The following is a 19,459-nucleotide window of genomic DNA, read 5'->3' on the forward strand; positions in this document are numbered from 1 at the left end:
GTATTAGCCATGCTTGATAATTCAACAAGAATTCGGTAAAACTCTTCATTTTTAGGATCTTTTTCTCTGAGAAGATGAAATGAAAAAGATTACCTTGACAATCTTCTTAATGCCTCTGGCATCTGCACTCTCACTTTCAGACCAAATCTCGGCTCTTTTTCCTTTCAATCTTGCAAAAATTTGCTTGTATTTTGGAAATTTCATGGACTTTTTTTTTATAATAAAAACGGGTAAAAATGGATCTTTATCTTGTATCATCCTTGGAATATTTAAACTCCAAAAGCGAAATCAAAAGATTGACATATCTCATTATAAATTAATATGCAACTAAATGGAATAGAAAGCTCCGAATTTAAATTTTCTCATTTGTCAAACTATAAAAAAAAAAGGTAAATTATGAAAACAGTGACTAATAATTATTACTGGCATAAGCCAACCATGCCAAAAACTTGACAAAACGACAGCATATTTGTGGTCACATAAATCGAAATCAATTACCTACAACGGCTACATTGCCCGCCATAAAAAGTTACTAAAAAATATCATATACAAAATTTTCACCGTACAGACGGTAATTCTACAGTACTTTTATGTACTTTTTTTGGATTCTTCCTTTTTTATTTCTATATCAAAAAACTGTATTAATTTTATTTTGATTTTGTATAAAAAGTTGAAATTTTCTGTTTCGGATTATAAATCCGTACTTCATTCACGTAAATTCTGTTGATAGCTTGGCATTTGGTTTCTCAAATTATTCTCGTAACGATACTGTGATTTTACACCACGAAATCTGTAATGTTGACAGGCCACTAAAATACATATGTAATAATTGTTCAATTATTATTAAAATATCTAAAATAATATTTTAATTTTAATACTTTTAATTTTTTTATTGTCATTTTTTTAAAGAGGAATATGCCAACGAAATATTCATCCAATGGATTGCAAAGGTCTAGAAGCCAAACTTTTCTCAATGCTGACAATATATGCTTTGAATGGGAATCTTGAACAACCTGTAAATTTGGAACTAGCTGCTAGGCTTAGCTTTTGATAGCTTCTTTCTTCACTGAAAAAGATATATATACCCACACAAAAAATAAATAAATAAAGAGTTTTTCCTTATCTCTTCCAAATATATATTTGTCCCTAACACTGCATTCATTGGCACAGCATAACACGTGGCCAAGGTTCCTGCCCTAAAGAGAGGGCAGGGGCGGGTTTGCTTTGTCGTTGTCATGTACAACAGACGAGGGTAACCGGCGCGTACTGCCACCGACCAGTTTGCACTTTTGTACCTTTTTGGTTTGGTGTTAAGAGGCCATAAACTTCAACAAAACAACACTTAAGATGCCGACATGTGAATGCCAAAAAAAATTTTAAAAAAAGAAAAACTTTCTCCCTCTCTTTCTAGTGCCCACATGACACAAACAACTTCACTTGCAAATCAATAATAATATCAAATCTCCTAATAATGGAATAGATATCATGCATTAATTACACTAAAACTAAAAAATAATACTGTTAATAATGACTTGAGATACAGATTGGGAAGTGGGGGTTTTTGGTTATTAGGCCCATTTGCCTCAATCCGATCCTAGAGGGCACCAGTTATATTTTCAGAGGAAAGACTTTAGAGTTTCATAACAGATCAGAGAAATGACAAAAAATGCCTTTGTGAAATTGAAATTGATTAAATAATAATGGAGTTGCAAAGAGAAAGATGAGAAAAAAATGGGAATTTTTTTATTATTGACGGAATGGTTGAGGAAAAAGAAAAGAAACAACAATATTAATGACAACATATTTCATCCTTCTTTCACTAACCCAGTAACTAAATACCCACCACACATCCAATCCAATCTCCCTCATGGCTTTTCCAATGTTTTGTATATATCATCACATATATACATGTACAGATCCTCTACTACCAGCCTGCCTGCCTGCCTGCCTGCCTGTCCTCTCACTGTATCTCTAGAATGTAAACTAAGTATCCACTTTAATTAAATTGTACACATTTCTCTTTTTTTTTTTTTTTTTTTGCTTTTCCCACTGGATTAAAGTAGTGATACAAGAACCAGGCTGGCCTACTTGAAAATGGAAAAGGGGAGAAAAAATTAACAAAAAAGAGAAAGGGAGGAAGAAAAGGGAACCCAAGAGCAATGAGGAATGAATGAACAAATAAAAACTGCTAAAGGGAACTAAAGCTAATTTCTCTGGGTTCCTCTGGCATTGGCTGCTAATGGGATTATTATGTAGTTCTGATTTTATGTCACAGGTATCTGGTAATGCTTATGTGGTGGGAGGAAAGATTGGGATGGTAGTGGAAGGGTTCCCCAACAAAATGGTCATTTGGGTAGCAAAAAGTGAACACAGAAAAGCAGCAGTACAGTACAGTCATGAGTTCTAAAAGCTGTAATGCCTCACCGAATGTTCCAGCATTTCTCGACTCGGGCACACAAGTTCCTTCACCCGGCTACCATTTTTGTATATCTTGAATGTAGGTACAATCCTCACATTCTCAGCATTTGCAACTGTTGGACTCTCGTCGATGTCCACCTTTACTCCAGAGAACCAACAAAGAGTAGAGAAGAAACACTTACGTTATTTTCACTGCTTTACATATAGTTTTCTTTATCTAAATAAGTATGGAAAAAACAAATAAACCATGGAGAAGAAACTTGAGCTAGTTACCTTAAGAAAATTTATGGAGGGATAGCGGCCACATAGTGCATCCACAATTGGAGATATCTGCTTGCATTGCATGTTGGAAGCAATCTTAAAAAGGACTACAGAGATGCCTGTGGTTCAAAATTAACAGTAAAGAGGATTGCAAGACAGTAAAAGGGGGAAAGAGAGCAGTTGAAGATAGTTTATAATGTTCGGAATGTAAGGGTAACACTTACATGGCAGAGATATTGCAGCTCTGAACTGCTCAAGACTGGATATTTCCTCTACTTCACCACCAAACTTCATATTATAGACTTCTTCACCACGAGATTTCTTCAATGCAACTTGTGCATGAAATAGAGATCCAGCAATGTCATTATCATCTGGAAGTTCCCTTCTCAAAACTTCATAATCTCGCACAGCATCAGCCCATTTCTCTAACTATAGTTCACAATGACTGATCATTAGCGTGAGGCAACCAAATCCTTATATAGATACACAAAAGACAGTTATTATTATGATGAAGGAAAGCTTTAAAAAATTCTTTACCTTGCTATTGGATGCTGCCCTTCGAAGAAGGGCTTTTATGTAGTTCGGTTGGATGCTTAAAGCTTGGTCGCAGTCTTCAACAGAGCTCTCCCACTGCCCAAGTTTAAACCAACAAGCTGCTCTGTTGCAATAAAGAACAGAGTTTGATGGATCAAGCCTGAGACCATCCCCGTAAGCTGAACAGGCCTCAGTGAACCTTTCGGATTTGAAAAGATCATTCCCACGTGCTCGTGCTCTTGCAACCAACCTCACATTGTTAAGCAATACAGCAACTTCAACATTTCGGGGATCAATCTGTCCAGCCTTCTCAGCAGCTGTAACTGCTTTCTCAAACCTGCAAGAAATCCATCATCAATTTTCTTACTCTGCTCCCAAAGTCTTTGGCATCTTATATCTGATGAAGCATAGCATTGTTTTAAAACTAACCTTCCAAGTGCCATCTCAATTTGTGCTCGGACAAAGAAGAGATACGCTTCAGAACGCATCCCAAAAAACTTCGTCCGTGAGGCATTGGTGCCTGGTTCTAACTTAGGAACAACTGAAAGGCTGGATTGAGCATCGTCAAGTTGATGGAGTTTCAAGAGGGCTTCCACTCTACACATAAAAAGCTGTAAATTCAATTTGAACCAGTTCAGCCATTTGCAAAGTCTGTTAACAACACAAATTCTTCATAATTTATTGATGGAAAGTTTTCGACAAGTTTTTTACCTGAGGAGAAAAGTCAGCTCCAGCAGTGATGGCAGCATCAGTTTCCCTTAATGCACTTTTCCAGTCTCTTATTCTCCGGGCATCTGTACATTTGCTAAGATGTTTTTCCACAGCCTGTAACTTCTGCAACTCAGTTGGATCTTGTGGTTGCCCAGGAAAACATTGGTGCTCCCTAGCATTCTCAACCTGCCCTACCCTGAAACACAGTGGAGTTAAATTGGAGCAACCTAAATACCGTACGCATATTGGATTCAATTGGAGCAACCTAAACATGTATGCATTACACTACTATTGGAGAACAAAAGTGATTTCAAAATGCCTTTAATCATTAAATGAGCAAAAGGAGGGCATCAAGAAAAAAACTGAAACAGATGGATATCAAATTTTTATAGAAGATAGAAACATAGCCGACAAGTTCATGAGCCACCCCATATCCTTAGGGAACGGATTCTTCGAAAATAACTTACAAGAAGCCATCATTTGAAGGAAACTATGGACAAAAAAATCCTTAAGCATTTCAAGGGATTACTCTGAGGAAACCCAACATCTAAAATCAACAAAGAACTCAAGAAATATTTAAAAGAAACAGTAAACCTAGACATGGTGATCTTATAAATACAAACAACCATTAAAATGAGAACCATATAACTAAAAGCAAATAAACACAACAGGCATGAAGAGTTGAAGAAATCCATATCAGAAAGGAAAAGATGGAGAGCATGTAATTGCGCTGATAAATATAGCAAAGAAAAATAAAACTTATTAAAACATATGGATCTAAAAATCGAAAAAATCAGCAACTATTCTTATCAATGCAGATGAAAACGTTAGCATTATTCACATTCATTGACCAGATCAAAACTTCTGCAACCATTATCAAGACAAAGCAATAGAAGAAGAAAGTTAATAGAAATAAAAAAAAAAAAAAAGAGCTCTTGTTATCAATGTAGATCAAAACATCATACCCACCAAAACCTATCCACAAACATTCACCAAACAATATCAAAAACCAAAATTCTTTCTCAAAAAACTTGATCCAAAACATCAACAAAACTATCACTAACTCACCGAAATACCAAAACTATCCCAAAAGAAGTTCCACCGACACTCATTCCTTCACCAATGTAGATTAAAAACAAAACCACTAAAAGTATATATGTCAAAAGTGTTTTCACCTTAGTAATAATGAAGCCAATCTCTGATGAGCCCTGCAATAATTAGGATCCAATCTAACCGCTTCTTCGCACTCCTTCAGCGCCTCTCCTACTCTCCCTAACGCCGTCAATGCAGCCGCCCTGTTGCTCCGGTAAGCTGCATTCCCCGGAGACAAAGCTATAGCCTTATCATACAAACTCAAAGCCTCTAAAAAATGTCCTTTTTTATACATCTCATTCCCAACTCTCTTAACTTTCTCTGGTTCCAAACTCCCCATTGTTTTCCTCATTAAATCACTTACATTTCCCCGGCTTCCCAGGGTGTTACTGGGTTCAAAGACACCACCTTTCGAGGTTGTAACGGGTCCAGTTCCCACTCCACCACCCCGCATTATGCTGCCATGGCCATAATTAACTGAACCGGAACCTAAAACGTCAGACCTGGAGCTTCGGTTCACTGCCATGCCAGTTTTTAGGATTTTCCCTGAAGGACATATGTTTCCCGTCGGAAGAACGTTGAGTGGCGGCGAGTTGACGGAGCTTTGACCGGAATAGATCAACGGGTGGGTCGTGGTGGTATTGGATTCGGATCTTGTCTGACCCGGTTTTGTATTCCGGGTCGAATCGGTCGGGCTTGTTTCGCTTGACCCGGAAAGTTCCCCGGAGTGATTATTAGGACCCGATTCAGATCTTCTAGCAATCGCGTTGGATCCATTTCGACCTGAAACGGATCCGGATGAGCTGGAGCTCGAACTCGTCGTTGTAGTCGTGGTCGTCGTCATCTTGAGGCCTGGTTGCCGAGTTCGGAGTGGCGAAACGGGTGAACCCAGATCGAGTTCACGGAAATCGGGTTTGTTAACATCGTAACTTAGTGAGTCACGGAGTTGATCAGCGAGTTTCTCCACACCCCCTAACTCCTTTACTGGCTTTCCAAGATGCGACATTTCGCTTCCTTTCCCTTTCACTAAAATTGGTTTATTCCAATTCTCTTCCCTTTCCCCTCCCCTCTCTCTCTCTCTCTTGTCTTTGGGTTTTTATTCGTAATGTGAGTAAAAGGAAGAGCTTGAAGTGAATGCAGAAAGGACAGAGCTTGAAGAAGAAAGGAAAAACTTTGAAGAAGACATCTAAGAGAGAGAAGAAAATGGAAGGAAATGAAAGGAAAGGAAAGAAAGAGAGAAAGAGATGGGGATCTCGTGATATAAAAGGAAGAAGCAAAGAATGAATGTGAATTTAGAGAGAGAGAGAAAGGGTTTTACAGAGAGAAAAGAAAGAAGAAGAAATGGAAGAGAAAGAGTTTTTATTTATTAATTTTTATTTTATTTTCTTCTTCCACCTGCTGCTTCACGAGACAGGTTTCATTCATCTCGCTTCTCTCTCTCCATTCACTTCTCTAATCTATTTATCTCTTTCTTTTTCTTTTCTTTTTTTTCTTTTTTTTTTTTCTTTTGATTTTCTTGGGTTGCCTTTGTTTGCCTATATAATTTGCTTTTTGTATTGTTTCTGCTAGGAAGCCATGTCATCTCACTCTCTACTGAAGGAGATTGAAAACACGCACACTATTACTAGCAGATATATACTATATATTTTTAAAATATGTATATTATTAGGTTCAAATATGTATAATATATATTTTGTTTTCCAAAAAATATAGATTTTCCTTTTGCAAAAAAAGAGAGTAGATTTTGGGATCAAATATGAATAACAGATTTACTTTGTACTTTTATTGTGTGATTAGATTAATGAGTTAAAATGATGAATTCTTGCCTTTTTTTTATTTTATATCCAATAACACTAATTTGTTACTTATCCATCTCAAAATATTTATCATATTATAACTTTTATAAAGTTTAAAGAAAAAAATATGATTTTAATGTATTTAATTTTAAATTTTAAATTTTTTTATAAAATTAAAGTGTTATGATTTTTAATATTAAAAAGTCAAAAAAATTAATAAAAATAATTTTAAAATATAAAAAATAAGAGTTTAAGATATTAAAAAAAAAAGACATAATTTTGGAATATCTAAAAAAAAAAAACAACAAAAATGGGATAGGAGGAGTATTATTTTTTTTATATAAAAAAAAAATTGTGAGGTGAAACTATTTTATTTTATGATTAAGACATATCATAAGATTTACATTAGACTTACACGTTATTGAAAGAAATTATTCATAAGGAGAATGAACCTAAACTTTAAAAGTAAAATATTTAATTTTTATGAATTCAACTAATTTTCATTAATTTATTACACTTTGTTCTTGTATAAAATAACTTAATTATTAAACATTTTATAAGTGAGTGTTAGATTTCATTGTTTTTATATTTTATAAATATGAGATTGGATATTATTCTCACGTTTCTATCAAATTATATGATTAAGGTAGAAATATGTTAGAAAAAATTAACGATCCTATCAAATGAGTTATATCATATATGCTACTCAAAAAAATATAAAATGCATCTATGAATAGTTTCTATTAGTTTTTTATTTAATAAACTAAAAAGTTAGATAAAATTGTATAATTCTCATAAAATCAAGACTATATCTTTATCTCTTAATCCTTTTCTAATGTTATCACATGACTAATAGTTGAAATAACATGTATTTTAAATTTTACAATTTTGTCATCATATTCATTTTATATTCTCCATCTTGTTTTCCTCTCTTAAACACACATACATAAGTATATATATATTTAATAATTTACATCTTAACACTAAAAAAATTAAGAGTTAATTGGATGATTGATAAGATTAAAAAACAATAGTGATGATAAGATTAATTACAATAGTAATATGATTTGATAATTTAGCTATAAAATTAAATTAATAATTAAAATATATGTTTAGATATAAATATAACGATAATAATTAAATTAGATATATCAATTAATTGCATAGTATAAAATTAACTTTTATTTTATTTTTAATTATCTCGTTAGAATTAGTTGAACCTTTCTCCTTAAATTGGAAACTATAGTAAAAATACAGTTGGGAGCCTCCAATTGAACCGATAGGATGCTATCCAAACGCACCTTACGAAGCAATTAAGGGAAAAACTCTTGTAATATGATAGAATCCAAACAAGTCCTTAATAAGTTGCTTTAAACACCAAAACAAATAAATTAATTTTCCACAATTAAATTTATTTTTCTATTATAATTTGGAGAAAAAAATATAAAACTTCATAAAAAAGTAAAAATATTTTTTCTCATACTTAAAAGGGAGCAAAGGTAACTAAAAGAAATATATATTCTACCTTAAAAAGTTAAATTACAACAAATTTGAATTAAAATTTCCTTTTAAACTTATTATAGCGCGTGAGATATACTAAAAGAAAGAGCAAGTGAGAAAGCAAAATTAAAATTGCATGAAAATAATTAAGAGGGAAGAGGTGAGCAGGTCCATTATCTTCCTCTTCTCCTCTGTCGCAGTGTTATTTTTACTGTTTTTTTGTGCCATAGTTAAATTCACAGGTGTTTATTTTTACTGCGGTAAATTTAGTACTAATTTGCTGAACTCAAGTCCTTGCTTCCCAAAAAAGGCATTCAACCACGTGGCACATGAACAGAGGTTTATGGCCCCAGTTTAGGACACAGCAACATCAACATCAAAAACAGCATCCAATTCTTGGACATTTACTGATGTTACTGTAATTACTAAATTTACCGTGTCCTGTTTCTTTACTTTAGAAAGATTTTAACTCACCATTAATATTTATTCAAACTTTTCCACAGTTAAATATTTTCTTTACAAGTGTTGCTCCCTTCAAAAAAAAAAAAAAAATTGCTGTTACATATATAAATAAAATTACAATGAAGTAAAATACACCATAAAAGTGGTTTGATGTTCAAGTTTTTTAAAAATATGATTTTGAGATAATATATATGGAAATTCTCATAAACATTTGACTATATTTGTAAAAAAAAAAATTAAAACTATTGGGATTCATGTCCATGATATAACATTGATAATTGCTTGCATATGTTAATGTTAATAATGCTGAATAAGTTGTGGGGGGTATTTTCTAAAATTTTTCAAAAAATATGCAAATAAAATATGAAAATACCTTTAATTATATTAACAAAATTGTTATCCTATGTTCATAAAAATTGTTAAATTTTATTTATTTATAATTTAAAATTATTAAATAATATTTTAAAATTTTATTATATAAATTAATTAAACTAAAAATGAGGTTCAAAGTTTTATACACATTTTTCATCATGGTCTATAATAAAGTTACAACAACTTATTTATTTGGAATTTTTTAAAACAAAAAAAAATGCTATGATAAATATAAATAGATAGATAATGAATCATCTAAGAGAGGAAATGACAGGTCATGAAAAAGAAAATGTAGGAGGTTCTGACTACATTTATGTAAGGTTTTTTCTTTTTATGGTATTTTGATATTTCAATTAAATTCATGACTGCAAATTTCATCACCTAGATTCCTGTACTTTCTAACAGATTTAAAATACCCAAATTACCCTCGTAATCACATAACTGCCCCTATCCATTCCCATTAATTAAAATTGCTTCAAACCATCAAAAACCCCCACCTGTTCACTTCGATAGACTCGAGAAAGTGAGAAAATGTCAACTTCATATAAAAAGTGAAAGACCTCAAAAGCCGAAAAGGCCACCGGTGGCATCATGGTAAAAAGTGGTTGATTAGGGGTAGTATGGGAACTTTAATGTGGGCCCAGAGGGACAGAAGTAGCTGGCCATGTGCAGCGGAGAGTGGCGTGCCAGCTGGCCCATTGAGGGAAAAAACTCGAGGGCAAGAGTGGCGTCCAGCTAAGCAGATAGCGGAGAGAATTAACGGCGTTAAGATGATTCAAAGATATTTGGTTCGCATTGGTTTGCTGTGTTGAGGATGGGGATGTAACGGACGTTAAAGAAGGATGGTGACAGCAGACGAGGAGGGTGGCCATATTTATCAGTGGTGGCAGGGAAAGGGAATGATGACCAGGCGATCTAATTCATGCCAGGCAAGCAAATTGCCCACTTTGTTAGGTTTGATTCAATGCTTAAGGGTGTACAATAAGCCAATAAGGATGAAATCTATTTCAAAACATTTATAAGTATAGTTATATCCGACGTTGCTTGAATATTTAATTTAATAATTAATATATATTTTTTATTTTAATTTTAAATATTTTAATAAAAAATAAAAAATTTTGCTTATATTGTTATACGAGAAACTCAAAACAAATTCAATAGCTAGTGTTTCTTCTATTTAAAAAGTTGAGTTCCAATATCTCTTTTTTCAAATTTAAAAAAAAAAATTTGCATGCATTATTGGTATGAGAAACTTGAATTACATAATTTTCATATTATCATATTTTACATAAAAAAAATTAAACATAAAATTAGCACAGACAAAAAAGTCATGACATATAGCTCAAACTCATGATAATTCTTTGAGATTAAATAAAATTTAAGTACCTGTCGATTAGATTAATTTGTCATTGATTTTATTATTTCATTCTCTAAATTTAAGTGCTACAACAATTTAAATTTTTTTTAATTATGTAAAATTATATTTCGTTTTATATTAAGATAAGATGTGTTATATATATATATTTATAAATATGATCTTAGTTTAATGATAAAAAAATTAATTATAAATATTAGAATTCAATTTAAATTTATTATATATTACTTTTTAAAAATGATTTAAACTACAAATTTAATATATAACATACTTAACAAAAGTTATACAAAAAAGTAGTGGATAGAAAGAATAGCCATAATAATTTGAATTTACGATTATTATTATGTTAGTACATTCAGCACTATCCTTGATAAAATGATAATTAGACCCCAAATCTTAATAATAATAAGTTAATTAGTACTAAATATAATAATCTACCTTTAGTAAAAAAATAATAATAATAATATAAATTCTAAACAGTGTGGCCACATTTGTCATGAAAAGAATTTGACACTTGCAAAGCACGTGGCAAATGTTGTATATGAGAACATCATTTTCTCTTTTGGTTTTTTGCTCTTGGAATTTTCCTTTGTCCCAAGTTTATCAATTATAACGGCTACCTGCTATTTGACCCCATTTTCTCCATATTTTCCCACCTTTTCTCCTATCAACGAATTTTGTCGGTTCGACATTACGACTTTTCTCGTACATTTTACCATTGCAATTTAATTTGATTAAAAGATGGGTTAACTAATGTTTATAGATCATATTTGTTAAGATTATACAAATAATTCAAGTTTACGCTAACATTATTTCGTTTTAAAAGAGTTAAGATTTCATTAAATTTGTCAATTAAATATTTTTAAAAGTTATGATTCGAAAATTTTAAACATGTAATATATATTATTAATTTTTATATTTATTTCTCTTTTGAATGCAAGGATTATTAATTTTTTAGGTTGATCTTGACTTTATACTTTAAAGATTTTATTTTTATTTTTTTTTATTATTTAAAGATTAGTGATCGGTGTGCCCAATATATTAAAAGATAACAATCTTTTCTTTAATGTAAAATGATCCATCATAATCTAATCAACTGGTAATTAAAATTAATTGATACATATTTTTTAATTTGAAACTATGATATCCTTTCTTTTAATTCTAAATCCAAAAATTGGTTAGGGAACTCATTCAACAATTGGACTTACATCCAAAAATAATAATAATAAAATTAAACCCTAAAAGTTTTCCTATAATAAATATTTCTTCATTAATGCACCTCTTCAAAACAGCATGGACTTGATAGGAAAGCATGTGATAATAATTAATTAAAAGCAATGAAACAAAAGAAAAAGCGTCGAGAGCTGAAAAAAATGGTGCATCCCAACTAGAAGAAATCACTAGATTTTTTTTTTCTAGGGATTGATACTATAAATGCTTCAAAACCATGTTCGGTGGATCAACTATACAGTATATATAGCTTGTTTAAAGGAAATTTATGGTCATCATGTTCTTACTTGCTTGCTTGTGGTTTACATTTGGTATCATTTTAATTTGATAATGTTTCTTTTATATAATATTGTTGTATATGTATGCATTGTTCAAGCTTATCCCATGGTAATCAATGTTATGATTCTTGTTGATCTCAAAAACTTGTATTTTTTTTTCATACAAAAAAATTATAAGTGTTGGAATTCAAAATTTAAACTTATTGAATTTACTAAGGAAATTTGAGGACATAATAAAGAGATTGTTCAAAATTCCATTTGGCATATACGATATACATACATTCACACTTTTTTTTTTTTTTTTACTTTATTCAACATATTTGTACTCATCTATACTATATAAGGTGCATGTTCATTATTCATATTCTTGTTCATTCCTATGCAAAGAGGAAAGGTTCAGTGTAATTCAACAAATATTATTGGAGTTTTCCTCGAGAGAGTAAAGAGTCATAATTTTCTTTAGCAATTACAACATCTGTGACTTACTTTAAATAGAAAATATATGTTGAAGGGATGCTTTGCTTTCCATTGTAATTAATATTATAAATAATCAATTTCAAAAAAATTATAAATAATTGGTTGAGGAAAACAAGAGATGTAATGCAAATTTAAAGTAAGAGAATGTATTATGTGGAATAGTTACTATCACGTCAAAATATATTTTTTTCTTTTAAATCCTGTCAATAATTATATTATTAAAAAAATTAAATATTTATTATACATCACATATGATAATTAAATAATGTATATTTACTTCAATAGATTAATTAATTATTTTATAATAAATAAATAATTTTTTAATAATATAATTATGTGATATGATTTGAATGATATGAATACAGATTAATATGATGTAACTATTTCGTACAATTATTTTTTGTTAAAGTAATAAGATAACAACGACAATTTAATAACAATGTCAAAAAGATAGTAAGAAAATTGAACCAAAAAAAATAGTAAGAATAGAATATCGTTATTCGTGTTATTATCCTTAATGACATCATTAGAATTAATTAACTTTTTATGCATTGCGGTCAAAAAGGAAAAAATTTTATATTTAGTGAATTTACCGACCAAAGTGACTCTTAACACTATTCGGGTTGAGCCCACCCTTGCCTTGACTAAGTCATTATGGGCCAAAAATTCCTTAACCTACCGGGATTAGGTGCCCTTTGGGGCCCTTTAAACGTGTTATATGTGTATGATATAAGCAGAGAATATTCGGTCAATTGAATTTGTTTGGTTTTAAATTTTGAAAATTGAACTAATGAAATTAATTTTAAATAATAATCATATCAACCAATTGAAAATATGAATAATCCAAAATAATCAAATCAAATCAATTCAATCGATTTAATCGAATTTGTGCAATTTATTTACTAATTTTTAACAAATCAAATTCTAATTCAATCAATTCCATATTTAACAATTAAATCATTATAAAATCAATTTACAAAGATAATTAGACAATTCGTATTTAAGAAAAATATCCCTCCAACATACCATTCAACATGACATAAACACAAACTTAAATGAAACATGGAGTCTCAGTTCTCAACAACCTAGAAGCTAAATCTTCTTAAGAAATTACAGCATAAAACTCCAACAACATTCATAGTAGCCAACAATGATATGATATTACCATCCCGAGTGACGTGATATTACCATTCCATTGGTCTATTTGGTTATATATAATACTTGTTGATTTTCGGTTTTTGAGTAGCCCACCAACTAAGTGGAATAATATACTTTGTTTGTTGATATCTAATATTTTCGTTTACACGCAATTGAATGAGAAGAAAAAGAGCAAAATCTTGCTCCAAAAGTTTTCATAATTCTTATTGATTAAGGCTCTCTTTCAGGGCTTTAATTTTCATAAGTTGGTTAGGGGTTTGAAATTTGTTCCTTGATGTGAGTTAAATAGTCATGTAGCTTTTGTGAAAAATAATGGATTTTTTTTTTCCTCTGGAAGCATTCTAATTTTGGATTGATTGACAGGATACACTTCGATAATGTTATTAACTTTATTTTTTTGGAAAATAGTACTTTTGGCATATCATATGTTCACTTCTTATATATATATATATATGTGTGTGTGTGTGTGTGTATATATATATATATATATATGTATATGTATTTGATAGAGTCAAAAAATTTATAAACTAAAATTCAATAATCATTTAAGTTTTTATTTTTTTTACATCAATTAAATCCTTAGATATCTATTGTTATCAATTTAACTTTATTAAAAGAAAAATTGTTAACTATGTCAATTCAATTGAGGATCTAATTGAGTGAAAATAAATATATAAGTATTTAATTGGTTGAAAATAAATATTTAAAAATTTAATTGATTTGAAAAAAATTTAGAGCTTAATTGATTGTAACAAAATATTAAAAACTTAAATAATTATTAATTTTTGTGATAAAGCTTTTTTTCCTTTATACCAATATATTTATATAAAAAATATGGGTAAAGATATTTTTAGGTTTTGCATAGACTTATTTTTTTTTTCAGAAGATTTTTAAGATATAACTGGTCATGTTATTAAAAAAATAAACCTTAATTGACAAGGAAAACAAATTTCTCTTTGAATTAACTGATCTTGTGATTTTTTTATATTTTTATACTTACGTTAATTTTTTTTTTTGGTTGATTCAAAAGTGCACATTAAAAACAATGGATGGAAGCCGATGGGAGAATTAAGGTAAGAGTATCTATAGCAAAACTATTATTGTAATTTACTTATTTTCAAATAAGTTATTCTTTCCTTTTACAAGTTTGTATAGCATGTGTCACCTCACATTCATCACTTTGATTGCTTCTAAATTATATTAAGCTAAGACTACAAGATAGTAATATTATACACAATCTATGAATGACTAATCAATGATTCATGCAGTCGGTCCAACGTATGAAGGGAAAATCTTAGGCTATATTTTTTTAAATCAAGGTTCTTTGAAATAAAATTAACAACTAAAATTCTATATCTATTGTTTATATGCTTATTCGTAGATTGAAAAGGGAGCAATTAACTTTCATGGGATTAGGTTTTTGGATATTCTAGACTCATTATATCTTGAATAAAAGATTTCTTTAACTTGATAGTTGTATAATTTATTAATAGAGTATTAAATTTTTAATTTTATTGATCTGAATTCAATTCTTCAAAACTTCAATTATCTAAAAAAATTTTTTTCTTCACTTTTTTAAAAGTGAACAAATGATTTTAAATCAAAGGGAGAGGGAATGAAAGATAGGGATTTTTTTTTTTGATAATTAAAAATGTCATTTTTTATTATTGAAATTAAAACTATAATATTTTATAAAAAATTACAAAGACATTGACTTTGCTCCTTTAATCATTGGTTAAAGACTTAAAAATCCCAATTGATTGTTTCTTTTAGAAAAAAAAAAAAAATCCTATATTGGCTTTGTTCTTAATGAAAATGAAACAGTGAGTCTCAATTCTCAATTCAACAACATTCATACTAGCCAATAATGATATTACCATCATAAGTAAGGTGATATTCCCATCGGTTTGTTTGCCCATCATCCCTATACAATACTTGTTGATTTTGGGGTGATTTTTTTTAGTGAAAATTTTGGAAATATTGTTTTTTTTTTTTTTTTTCCTCTTTGATTTAGGAGCCCCTCTGGCCCACCAAATTAAATATAGTTGATTTTGGGGTGACTTTTTTAGTAGGAGTTTGGAAAATTTTGCTTTTTTGCCTCTTTGATTTAGGAGCTCCACTAGCCCACCAAATTAAGTGGAATAATCATTGGTTTTTTTTGGTATCTAATGGTTTCTTTTACACGGAAACGAATGAGAAGAAAAAAAAAAAAAGAGAACAAAATCTTGCTCTAAAAGTTTTCATAATCCTTATTGCTTAAGTCTCTCTTCTAGGACTTTAACTTTTATAAGTTAGTTAGGCGTTTGAAATTTGTTCCTTGATGTGAGTTAAATACTCATTTAACTTTTGTGAAAAATAATGTTTTTTTTTTTTTTTTTTAATTTGGAAGCATTCCAATTTTGCATTGACATCATATCTTGGATAGTGTTGTTAACTCTATTTCTTGGAAAATAATACTTTTGGATATATATAATATGGGTAAAAATATTTCAGATTTAGTTTAGACTTAATTTTTTTCAATCGATTTTAAAAGTATATTTCAAATATTAAATATTATCCACAAAGCTCAAACTCTCATCGACAAAGAAATTAATGTGGACAAAGAAATTTTGCTTATCGTCAGATCAAAGGACTTACTTATGTTAAATTGGTCTCGCTTGTTAATTACCTGAAAACGTACCCATTTACTTTTATTAAAATTAATGTGGATGGTGCTATTTCTTTTAATCCAGGTGATTTGGGTATAGGAGGTATTGCACAAGATTTAGATGGTTATTGGGTATTTGGATTTGTTAGAAAAATTGGATATGGTTCAGTGCTTAAGGCTGAATTTAATGCAATTCAGATGAGATTAAATTAGTTTGGGAGAAAAGTTTGAGTTGTTGTTGTGTCAGATTCTCTATTGACAATTAAAAAGATGATGGGTTCCATTCATGTGAAAGATCCTCTTTACCATATTATCTAACAGTATCAACAGTTTATCAACAGAAGTTGGTAGTCTAGAGTTCAACATATTTTTAGATCTAGAGAAGCAAACTTTTTTATTTTTTATTTTTTTTGAGATATCCGGTGTTTAGTAGTTATCTTGGGTTTCGATCAATCTGAAATCGAATTAGATAAAATCTCATTAAAAAAAAAATTCTTTCAAATTTATTTTTTTTATTCATAAAATTTGAAATCGAAATCTTACTTAAAAAAATTATATCTTTATCATTCAGATCAAGATTGTATTAAATGACCCTCTAGTAAATTTAGTTAATTTAATAAATGAAAATATATTAAGAGTTGCAAGGCCTAGAGTCTTAAGATCGCAAGTGATTTTACCACTCTTTATGCACCCAAAAAAAAGAAATTAATTTCTTCTCCACAATTGAATTAACTTTTGTGAGTTTTTTTTTTTTTTAAATATTTTTATACTTACATTAATTTATTTTTTTGGTTGATTTAAAAGTGCACATTTAAAACAACCGATGAACGTCGGTGGGAGAAATTAAGGTGAGAGGATTTATAGCAAAACTATTATTGTAATTTATTTATTTTAAAATAAGTTATTCTTTTCTTTTACAAGTTTGTATTGCATGTTACATCACATGCTTGACTTTAATTGTTTCTAAATTTTATTTAGCGACGACTACGAGGTAGTAATGTTGTACACAATCTATGAATGACTAATTAATAGCTCATGCAGTCGGTCCAATGTATGAAGGGAAAAACTTAGGCACTATTTTTTAAATCAAGGTTATCTATTATTTATATATGCTTATTCGTTGATTGAAAAGGGTTGCTATTAACTTTTTTTTATTATGTTTTTGGATTTCTAGACTCATTATATTTCGAATAAAAATTTTCTTTCATTTCACAGTTGTATAATTTGTTAATAAAGTATTAAAATTTTATTTTAATAATTAAAATTTAAATTTTTACTGCTTTAATTAAAAAAAAGTTTGCCTTCACTTTTCCAAAGGTGAAAAAAATTGATTCCACGTCAAAGAGAGAGGAAATGAAAGATAAGGATTTTGCTTTTGTTTTTGTTTTTGTTTTTTCTTTTTATAATTGAAACTGTCAAAATCTTTATTACTAAAATTAAAAATATAATATTCTATCGACGTGTCACAAAATTATTGACTTTGCTGCTTTAATCATTGGTTAAAAACTTTAAAATCCCATATGATTGTTTTTTAGGAAAAAAATCCTATGTGGGATTTGATCTTATTGGAAATGTTCATTGCCCATCAAATTATTTTGGCTTTTCTTGACCGAAAAGTCAAAGCCATTCATGCTTTTTTATTTTTGGTCTTAATTACATCGTTTGAACGTGTGAAAACCGATCCTTAATCCTTGGACGGTTTGTCTACCTTCAGTACTGTCGCTCAGTTAAAACTCTTTGACTGCTATTTTGGCTATAATTAAGTTTATCTTATTCTTTTACTTTCACAGCATCAATGTCTTACTAATATTCTATCTTAATTATTATGATATTACCCTTTACCCACTTTAATTTAATTCAAATAGTAAGACCAATGGAATAAAGTCGAATTTGTATAAAAATATTAAATTCGATCCAAATTTATTTTTTCTTTCTTTACAAAAAAGAAGAGACTCGAATTTTATTTTTTAAATAAAGAATCGCATATTAGTATTTATTAAGCTAAATGTTCTGAAGTTGAAACTCCTTTTTTGAATATAAAGAAAATAAAATCTTTGGATTCTTACATCTTTTTCTCTAATCTTTATCATGATTCATGATTAAAATGAACCTTAGATGTTTCAAGAACTTGGTAGATTTGATTTTCCTATAGAATCTAAAGGGGATATTAATTGGTTGACATGAGGCTTTCACTTTGAGTATTAATTTGACTAATTAAGGGCAATAATCATTTTGCTGGATAGTCTTTGGTTCATGGTTCTCATAAATTATTATTCGTTTAAGTCAATGTTTTCAAAATTGAATTATATGTGATAGGCATAATCATGATAAATAACTAGTCAAACACCATTTTTTTCTTGTCTTTGCAGTTTGTGATGCTTCCCTTACTCTTTTATAGTTTTGGGTTTAATTAATTTAGAAAAAAAATATTAGAGGAAGTAACCTTTAACTATGTGATTCTTCTATGGTTTCAAAAAAAAAAAAAAAAAAACTATGTGATTCTTTTATAATTTTGCTTGGGAATAATGTTAACTTGTTTGCATCATCAAAACCTGCAGATAACTTGATATGTCCCTTTGATTCTTTCCAAAACTCTGGCTCTCATAGATTTGTGAAGTATACTACTACAAATCTCACAAACCCATTCGCACAATTCCTTCATCATTGTTCTCAAAATATGTGTATTCTTCAACACATTATTTTTTGCACTCCAAATCTAAAAAGACAAGTTTTAAGACAATTTCTGCAATTTGACATTATTTTGGTGCCAAAGTGGTTACCAAGAATAATATTTAAAGCTAGGCAAAAAAACATATCATGTTAGAAGAGAGGCAATTTTGTATTCATCATCTTTAGAAATTATTATATAAAGATGTCTTATTTATATATGATACCATAATTGTATTATATTTCTAAATATTGTTCTAATTACAGTAATATATTTTCTAATATTATGTGTGACTTCATAATTACAGAATATTAGGATCGAATTCATTTCTGACACTTTATCTTACAATTCATGTAACATATAGGTATTAACTATTAATCGATCTTGTTGCCTCTTTGGATGCCAAAATGTTGAATCAAGCTTTGCAAATGAAAACCTCTAATCTGACTTTGCCCACAGATTAAGACTTCCATTAAAATC

At 29.5% G+C, this 19,459-nt stretch overlaps 1 protein-coding gene across 1 annotated transcript; it reads right to left on the minus strand.

The window, feature by feature from the left end:
- Window positions 1-1,721: 1,721 nt before the first annotated feature.
- LOC111275901 (TPR repeat-containing thioredoxin TTL1-like) lies at window positions 1,722-6,449 on the minus strand. Its single transcript, XM_022861527.2, has 7 exons — window positions 5,100-6,449; window positions 3,925-4,120; window positions 3,643-3,824; window positions 3,217-3,550; window positions 2,904-3,108; window positions 2,692-2,798; window positions 1,722-2,556 (listed from the first exon to the last, which is right to left on the minus strand). Exons 1-7 carry the CDS (start codon window positions 6,020-6,022, stop codon window positions 2,404-2,406), a joined length of 2,100 nt encoding a protein of 699 aa, XP_022717262.1. The 5' UTR covers window positions 6,023-6,449; the 3' UTR covers window positions 1,722-2,403.
- Window positions 6,450-19,459: the final 13,010 nt, after the last annotated feature.

Source organism: Durio zibethinus, chromosome 25, assembly GCF_047325235.1.
Source record: "Durio zibethinus cultivar Kanyao isolate XHJ-2024 chromosome 25, ASM4732523v1, whole genome shotgun sequence".
NCBI classification, from domain to species: Eukaryota; Viridiplantae; Streptophyta; class Magnoliopsida; order Malvales; family Malvaceae; genus Durio; species Durio zibethinus.